Raw genomic sequence first — 9,650 nt, forward strand, 5'->3', positions numbered from 1 at the left:
TACTAATAAAATTTCTGAGCCCTAAGCAAACATATCTTACTGACTTGGGGTTTTATTCCCATTATGTTGTCACTGCACAAAAATGTCTCTGGAAGCCCCCTTCTAGAATCATCTTTGGACCTGCGACAATTTTAACTTTCTCTAACTTCTTTTGAAAATGAATACAATAGGGCACCTGGGTGGCTCAGTGGTTAAGCGACTGCCTTCGGCTCAGGTCATGACCCCGGAGTCCCGGGATCGAGTCCCACATAGGGCTCCCTGCTCAGCAGAGAGTCTGCTTCTCCCTCTGACCCTCTCCCCTCTCATGTTCTCTCTCACTCTCTCTCTCAAATAAATAAATAAAATCTTAAAAAAAGAAAATGAATAAAATATTTAAATAGTCATAAGATATTTGATGTTAAGAATGATGAATAGGATGGATGATCTCGAAAAGGAGTGTGAACATATTTGGGGACTGAGGTTAACATATCGGTTGAGCACCAGGAAGTTTTAAGATTAACAGCTTCCCTCAAATAAAGGCATACAGCAACTCAGAAGAGCCAAACTTACCTGGCTTTATAAATTGAGTACACATTTTATAAAAATAAAACCTAACTGTATTATTTTATAATTATATCTTCAAGTTTATTTGAATGGGTTTTAATGAATGAATACATAAGACTGACTTACAGGTAGTAGCCTCTATCTACATACAAACTATTGGAACACAATTCTTAGAAAATAACTTATTTCTTAAGCAGTTTAGACATGTCCTTTCTTCCACATATATAGTTTATTGTATAAATTACTTCATAGCTCAACAAACCCCACTGGATAGAGAGGGAAAGTTTAATCCAGTCGACCTAAATTCCTCATTAGGCTTGACTGAAACCACAATCATTCAGACTCGATTTGGCAATTCTGCACCCAGCATGCTGCCCACCTCTCTAGCGGCCTAGAGGAAGACCCAGATACTTCACAGAAGGACTCACAGTGCCTCACACCAAGCACTGACATCAACAGCAAGATCCAGTTCCAGCTGGAAATCAAGATTTTTCCAACAGATCTTCCATAAAAATGCTTTCTTCACTTTGAGGTTTTAGGAGTTAATACCATTTTGACTAAAGACTTCAAAATACAGGATAATTCCCTTACTACCACACCCTCTTCCAGGCCTTGCCTTTCACAGTGTCCTTCCTTAGGCCTCTGCCTAAGAATAGGACGGTACACAGTATCACACGTCTAGTGACATTCCCTTAAAGTGAGATAAATTGCCACGGTCCCATAGCTTGTCATTGGCAGAATCCAGGCTATAACCCAGGTCTCCTAAATCCTGGGCTGTGGCTTCTTACAGATGATTTCTCATCAACTCTCAGTTTTCATTGAAATCTGCAAGAATTTGGGGATTAAGTCAAATATCCCAATCTGCCTCAGGGACTAAGAGAGCATGGCAGATGCTCATTCCGAATTCCTCTACTCTTTAATGCCTTCTTATTTTGCAGAGTTGCAAAAAACAAAAACAAAAACCACATTTCCCAGATTCTCGCAGCTCGTGTTGTAGATGTGGTTTAGTTTCTACCAATCAGACGCAGCTATACAAGACCTGGAAGCAGGGAGTGAGCACCACACAGCTGAGGCCACACACAGGCCACACCTGTTCTCCTTGCGAGTGATGGTAAAGGCATGTGGTTATCCGGGACAGAACTGGTGGAGGTTCTAGAGACCTCCCCGCAGTGTCATGGGTACCAAATTATATAAGGTGACTGGTGGCAGGGGCTTCTGCCAATTGTCCTGTAGAATACTGGGGTGTTTATCTAGATTGCTTTTCCCGTTGGGAAAGCCCCCACATCTAGTTCCATGACCCTCCTGGAAAAACGCTGTAAGCTAACTTATTCCTTCTAAGAAATCCCTTTTTTCTTACACTAGCTGGAATCAACTGTGTTGTCTGGTTCTGACCTCAGGGAAGAACATTCTAAGAAAATTTCTCAGAGAACAAGGATGTCTTTTCTTTTAGGCAACAGAAGACCAGCCCCATAACTAGTGAACATTTAGCCTTTGAATTTACCCAGAACAGGTCCTGCCATCTCCTGATCCATTTATATCCCCATGAAATCCCAAGATGTACCTGTCATCTTTATTTATCTGGTCTCCAAATCCCACGGTATCAACGATGGTTAACTTCAGCCGTACGTTGCTTTCCTGAAGCTCATAACTTCTGGCTTTTAACCGGACACCTGGTTCATTGTGAGTAGCTGGGTCACTTTCAAATTTGGTGTTGAATAAAGTGTCCATTAACGTGGATTTGCCGATGCCCGTCTCACCTACATAACCACAAGGGAGACATAAGAATGTGTCAATGCCTCTCAGACATCAGTTCAGTTCATCAGGAATTTCTCATACTCATATTTGTAAAATTTTTGTAAAAGTATCACCAGAAATCCCACTACAAAAAGACAGTTCTTTACATGCGTGATCTATCAAATCCCTCCCTAGATAGGCCTTAATGAATTCCAGAAACCATTTAGCGTAAAAGATCTTGCACTTACAGATCAAGATGCTCTTCTTAACCTCTGGACAGAGAAGAAGAACCTGTAAGCTTGCCTGTGGCAGCTTGTACATTTCAAAGACATAAACTGTATCTCTTCCTCTCCTAAATATTGGTGTGTAAAATTACATTACTTTAAAAAATACTATATTGTTTGTTTCTGTTACCAGGTGAAAAAACGCTAATCCCATTTATATTATCCGATGTCACCAAATTATCTGATACCATCTAATGTTGTTGAAAAGAATTACATTTTCAAAACAACACTCTCGACAATAACAGCAATTGTAACAAACCCAGCTAAAGTTACTGAGGGCTTACTTTGTGCCAGGCCCTGTAGCAAGGGCTTCCAATGCATTATCACATTTAAATCCTACTACTCTCCCCCATGAAAGAGGCACTATTGTCCCCTCCATTTCACAGAAGGGGCAGTAAGACCCAGCTAAGTTTAAGGAACTTGTCTAAAGTCAGTTTGTTCTGTGACAGAGCCAGGGTTTTCACCCAAGTTCATGTGGTTCGAACACTTACACTCAACCAACACAACATCCTGACTTTACTATTAGAGAGAAAACCCACGGCCTGGTATTTTCCAGTTATAGTTATGCATCTGTGTGACTCCTCCATATTACTTCCATTTTTCCTTCTCTATTCAACTGGAATCAAGATGGAAAAACATTTATTAGATAGTTTTTCCAGTTTCAGGGTGATATCTGTGACGACGAAAGTAAATGAGGTTAAGCAACCTGCAACAGTGGCCTTGTTAATTCACATCGATAATTCAAATCGGTGTTTGCTGAAGCCCTAACATGTGCAAACAAGAGTGGCAGGGACCTGGGACCACTGCACTAATCAAATGAGGAGACCCAAATGTGGAGCAAGAAGAACATTAGTTAGGCCTCCAAAACAGTGTCAAGCAAAACTGTCTCTTAATCCTAATCCTTATGTTGAATTAAAAATAGAACCTACCCTTGTCAAGTGGCGGTGGCAACTGAGTGTGATAGTGGAAAAAGGGATGCAGAAATCAAGAAACATGATCCATAAGAATGCCTTTGTTTTTCAAATCTGGAATATTTCCCAATTACACTTCCAGTTCAATTTAAACACACCAACATGTTGCAGCTCTTTCAACAAATCCAAATCCCATGAGGTTTCTCTTCTAAAGGGTTGCTATGAAGCCTTTTAGGATGGTGACAATTCTGTGGGAAAAAGCTCTGGGATTTGTAGCCTTAAAGCAACTGTCCCACTGTAATGACAGAATTCACTCAGTAATTTGAGGTTCTGTAATACTCATTACTTTCAAACAATGCGAAAGTGAAGGAGGATGGAGCCTTTCTGGATTTGAGCTTCCTCTACTTAGAAGCTTTATGTGTTTTACCACTGGCTATAATGATTCACTTACAGGATAAAAACTGTTAAAGTACATTTGCCTTACTCTTTAACCTTGCCCATTAGGCAGTACCCGATGCATCTAAGATCAAAGAATGTCCTCCTTCATCAGGCTGCACTCAGCCAGTACTTTTTCCAGTGCCTACTATGTGCCAAGCTCTGTGTCACGGTCTAGGAATACAACAATGAACTAGCTTGATATGGTGTTCTCCCATTGCTTACAATCTGACCTGGAATGGGACTGAACACCAGTCAGACTCTAATTTAATATTACAGAATGATATTCTAAGTGCCTGCCATAACTGCATTCCTCTTATGAGCGAGACCATACCCTGTGACCTTGCTAGTGACCACAGGTAACTGGACAAGGGCTAGTCCCCTGACCGAAGGTACCCATAGCAGCCTGGTCACTATGCTCTAAGAAAGCGCTCCATACTGGAGAGATACACAATCCACACACAAAGCAATAGCACAGAAAAGAAAAGATACACAGAGGGAAGTGAAATAAGCAGAGGCCTTGAGGCAGAAAAGGCTATAAGTAAAAAGAAGATGTGTTGTTGACTAACATTTAGCTGGGAATACAGGAGGAAGAGAACGGATAGATACAGTAGATCTTAGTATCCGAAATTTATTCATTAATAACATTTAAGTACATCCTATGTGACAAGCATGGGTGCTGGGGACAAAATGGTCAATAAAAACGGACAACTGACACTGACTGAACTTCTGTAATATCCTGAATGTCATTCCAGATCTCCACAAAGTCTGGATGTATAACAGTTGAGACTGTTTCCTGTCTTCCTTACTCTCCTGAATATTCTTACAAAGAAGCCCATCAAGGGCCATCTGGGTGGCTCAGATGGTTAAGCATCTGCCTTCAGCTCAGGTCATGATCCCAGGGTCCTGGGATTGAGCCTCCCCCGCCCCCCGCCCCCCGCTCAGCAGGGAGTCGGCTTCTCCCTCCTCCTTCTCCCTTTGCCCCTCCCCCTGCCCTCCTGCCTCCCCCCCACCCCCGTTCCTGTGCTCCCTGGCTCTCTCTCAAATGAATAAAATCTTAAATTTAAAAAAAAAGCCCATCAATAAAAGATCTCTAAACTAGTCTCTGCTCCCTAATGTAATAGAGCTCAATAGCTGATATCCGTGATTCATGGCTTAACAAAATAACTTTGAGCAAAACAAAGTTACTATGTAATGGATACAGAAACAAATAGAGCTCTCACTCTTCGATACTTAGAATCTGGTAGGCAATTCAACACTGAAGGCGCTGGAGTCATTTTCAGTATCTGCTACATGTGTAACTTTCTCAAGGGCAGCAAAGTTCTTTTCCAGATTTACCCATTTTCAGAACATGGACAAAGGAACAACAGCAGAACTACCTTATAAAGGTCTCTGCACAAGGTTAAAGTTTCTCTCAGTACAAAGTGACCCATTTAACTTTCATCTCTTTCCCTAAGCAAAGCAATGAAGACTTCAATTTACATGGTAAGGATTCCAGGTTACCTAGACAGGACTGAAATTACCATCTCATTTTACTAGGTTGAGAATTAGTTAGGCACATGTGAATCAGGAATAGCATGCTTTTTTTGCTTTGTTTTCTGTTTTTAAGGCAAGGTAATTTTAATTGTCATTTGCATTAAGGTGGAAATTATGAACTATTAGCATTCCAGGCACTACTTACAGCACGGGGTTAATCAATGGGTTGGAAAAACCACAGTTCCTCTAAATTTCAGAGTGCATTGTTTTCCATTTCTATGCTCTGTGCTTTTAAGGGCCATAATTAGACAGAGCTACTCTTGCAGCAGTGTGATTCACCAAAAGCAGTTGAGAAGGCAATGACAGATTTTGGAATAAGAGGAATTACAGAACTAGGGGAGTTCTGAGTGCATCAGTTTGTGAGGCCTCTCTCTATCCTCAGAAAGCAGGGCATCTTCTAGAATTCTGAGCTACCCAAAAGAGCAAAAAGTCTTCATTCTAACTGAGTAACTGAAAGCTTACTGGGCACAGGTTTGGATGCAAATCCAACAACCATAACAATATTTTGAGAAAATAAATGACTAACACCAACTTTGAAGCATTTCAGAACTCCCTAGCAGAGTATCTGGCACAGAACAGGCATTTATTAAAAGTTAATTGAAGGCAAAAAATGATCATGGTGATAATTTATACTGAGATTTGCCATTTTGGTAGATTTTTCAGAGCTTTTTGTTTATTCTGTTATAAATACATCTGCCTAAACATTCCGTTGTTACAGTCGAGATTTACTCTTAAAGAGCTATCTGTGGCTTCTGTTTCTCCTGCGCCTGCGGAGGCTGGTGAACAGGACACCCACATCAAAGTGGAAAGCAGTACTACCTCTTCCATTCTATTCTCAGGCTTATTTAAACCACAGGCTCTAAGCTGGACACGAGAAGGAGGGGGAGGGGGAGGAGGAGGAGGAGAAGAAGAAAGAAAAAAGAAAAAGAAAAAAAGACCCAGAAGGATTGTATTATTGCTTAGAAGGTAACTGTAGGGGCGCCTGGGTGGCCCAGGCAGTTAAGTGTCTGCCTTCAGCTCAGGTCATGATCCCAGGGTCCTGGGATCGAGCCCCACATCGGGCTCCTTGCTCCTCAGGGAGTCTGCTTCTCTCTCTTCCTCTGCCTGCCACTCCCCCTGCTTGTGCTCATTCTCTCTCTGTCAAATAAATAAGTAAAATCTTAAAAAAAAAAAAAAAAAAGACGGTAACTGTAGATTGGTCAAAGAGCCAACCCATGATTCAGCACCTTTTACTGATTGCCAAGTCTGGCAACTTGTTCAATTATCCAAATAATTGTGCATGAAGGTCGGCCTGCTTCCTCTAAATATTCTAGAATTTTATTCTTGGATGAAGCCAGATAATCAGAGAGCTATGTACCTAAGCTGTGTTGTTTTAACTCCTCATCGAATCACCTTTGATGAAACATGCTTTGTCTAATACCACCAGCCTGCATGAGGGACTTGAAAGAACAGCATATGACACTTGGCATTGCATGGATTAACTGCATTGATCTAGGGAATACTTAGGAATCTAGACCTAATTGCAGAGACACGTACCGTATCTCTTCTGAAAATCCATGGCGGAGATTTTTCTAGGTGAAACTGTTTCATTGGGAGCAACTGTTTTGTTTTTACTTTACAAATACTATAAATCTGTCATTGTTAAACGTTTAACTTATGTTTGGCACATAATATGTGCTCAGTGAGTATTTTTGGGCTGAATGGATTCATTCCATGCTCTGACCACTGGCTGAGAGACAAATGTATCCCTGATAGAATTGCTACAGACTGACTTGATAGCTTTGAGTTCTGACTCTATTCCTGGCTTCTCTTTATTTTCTGGGGTTAATTTTATCTTTTTTCATTTACTCATTCATTTCACCTTGTAAATCATTTCAAATCCTTTCCTGGAAAAGCAAAATGGGATAAAAATGTATACCTGAAACTAATGTGACATTGTTTCAACTGTACCCAAATAAAAAAAAAAATACTTAATAAAATTCTTGAGGAAAAAAAAAGATTTAAGTGTAAAATTCCACAGTTTATGTTCATACTATAGTCTTGGCTAAAAAGATCTTAAACTTGCATGGTTTCTATTCCTCTTCCGTCATCCTCTCAAAACAACTATGGTTGGATTATAAGAAAGATTTCTATTTTCAAGACATATTATTAATTTACTTTGACCCTATTACTGAACTGGTTGCCCTTCAAAAGCAGGGATGTTACAGTATTTTATCCATCTTTGTATATACACAAAGAACTTACATACTTCTGGTTCAATGTTGAAGCTTCTCATAGAGCTAATGCCATTTTGGAAAATGAATAAGGTATATAAATTTTAAATTGTGAAGAAAGGCTAAATAATTTTGATTCCCTAGAGAAATACAGCATGGATAAGAAAGAAAAGGCTTTGTTTAAATACAGGTGCAGCTCTGGGGGTGATTTAGCATGTTGTAAGCAAGATTGGGGGGACGGCTATGAACTCCTGGGTGTTCCGGCATCCAATTTAACATCAAGAATTTCCTTCCCTGTTAAATGAACACCACTCTCCTCTTTATTACATTTCTTTCCAGGATTCAACAGAGATGGGTTCTAATACCAGACATTTAACTCATGGCCTCTAAAACTACACTAAGCTCATGCCAGGATTAGTTACTGCCCTGGTATGTTTCCCCTCTTTGCAACCTAAAACCTCTTGCCACAAAATAAAATTACAATTCCAAGGCTTTTTTGTTAAACATGATCAGTTTCCTTACTAGCATCGTAACTTTTTTTTTTTAATTCTCAATTCCCTCCCATAATTATCACATGAAAATAAAGTAATGATGCTATAAATACCACACAAGTGCATACTGTGTAAAAAAAATACAAATGGACAGTAGGGTGACAAGCTGAAAAGAAAGTACCATGGATATGCTTAAATTAAATGTCACCTACTCCTCTAAGTGGCTGTCAAAATATTTTGATCAATTAGAATACTTTTTCATAGACTCTTACTTTAAAAATAGATGGACCATTATGGATGGAAGTGGAGGGTATTATGCTGAGTGAAATAAGTCAATGAGAGAAAGACAATTATCATATGGTTTCCCTCATAGGTAGAATATAAGAAACAGCACAGAGGATCATAGAGGAAGGGAGGGAAAACTGAATGGGAAGTCATCAGAGAGGGAGAAACACCACGAGAGACTCTTAACTCTAGAAAACAAACTGAGTCTTGTTGGAGGGGAGGAGGTGGGGGGATGAGGTAACTAGGTGATGGGCATTAAGGAGGGCACGTGGTATGATGAGCACTGGGTGTTATATGCAACTGATGAATCATTGAACACTACATCTGAAACTAATGATGTACTATATGTTGGCTAATTGAATTTAAATAATAAAAATAGATGGACGATTGACTGGCAGTGAGAGTTGTTTTCTTACACAGATATTTTGCTGTAAATTATTTGTGGCAAAGGGATTTGATGTGTTCTACCCTCTGTGGACAAATATGCTTAATACTTAATGCTGACATCCCTGACCCCTGTCTCCCAAAGAGCTAACGCTGGCTCCAACCAAAGGGCTCCAGAGTCATGGAAGAGAACCTGGTCAGCTAGATATACTGGCATGGAGGAATAGCTAGGACTTACTGTAGAGTTTAAAAAAAAAAAAAGAATATGAACAGCATGATCTCATTTGTGTAAAACCAAAACATAAAAGTACTTACGTAATCGTGAGAGAGCTGTTTATATCTGTCCAGTGTGTGTCTCTTCCATGCCCAACCTCCTTTCTGATCATGTCTTCTTTCTCAGAGGGCACCATTTGTGTTTTGTAGTTAACTAACCCCATATCCCACCCCGAGTGAGCACAGGACTCAGGCCTGGTCAGAGACATCCTATGACTGTTCAGCGAGACTTGTCAAGGACGGCGGGTTCTTTCCTCGGGGGTTGCTAAGCCAACAACAACTGCTGAAAGCCATACTAGCCCCATGAAGAAAAAGCCTGAACATGAAGCCAAGCAGAAGCAAGCAGGATCAAGAACCAGAGACCCAGCCTTGAAAACACTCTGTGATTCCCTAGAGCCAGTTGTTCTTAATTACGTGATTCAATATATTACTTTTTTAGCGTGCTTTGGAGTTGCAGAGGCCTCTTAACTGAGTTTAAACTGGACTTCTGGGGGCGCCTGGGTGGCTCAGTTGGTTAAGCGACTGCCTTCGGCTCAGGTCATGATCCTGGAGTCCCGGGAT

General features: G+C 40.4%; 1 protein-coding gene across 4 annotated transcripts in view; it reads right to left on the minus strand.

Moving 5' to 3' along the window:
- Window positions 1–9,650, minus strand: part of SEPTIN11 (septin 11) — a 136,147-nt gene that overhangs the window by 78,941 nt on the left and 47,556 nt on the right. For all 4 annotated transcript variants that reach the window (XM_081812972.1, XM_081812973.1, XM_081812971.1 and 1 more), the window contains exon 3: window positions 2,105–2,300. In XM_081812972.1, coding sequence (XP_081669098.1) covers window positions 2,105–2,300 — 196 coding nt within the window. The remainder of the gene's footprint in view (window positions 1–2,104; window positions 2,301–9,650) is intronic.

This window comes from Leptonychotes weddellii, chromosome 2, assembly GCF_054177405.1.
Source record: "Leptonychotes weddellii isolate Sample4059 chromosome 2, ASM5417740v2, whole genome shotgun sequence".
NCBI classification, from domain to species: Eukaryota; Metazoa; Chordata; class Mammalia; order Carnivora; family Phocidae; genus Leptonychotes; species Leptonychotes weddellii.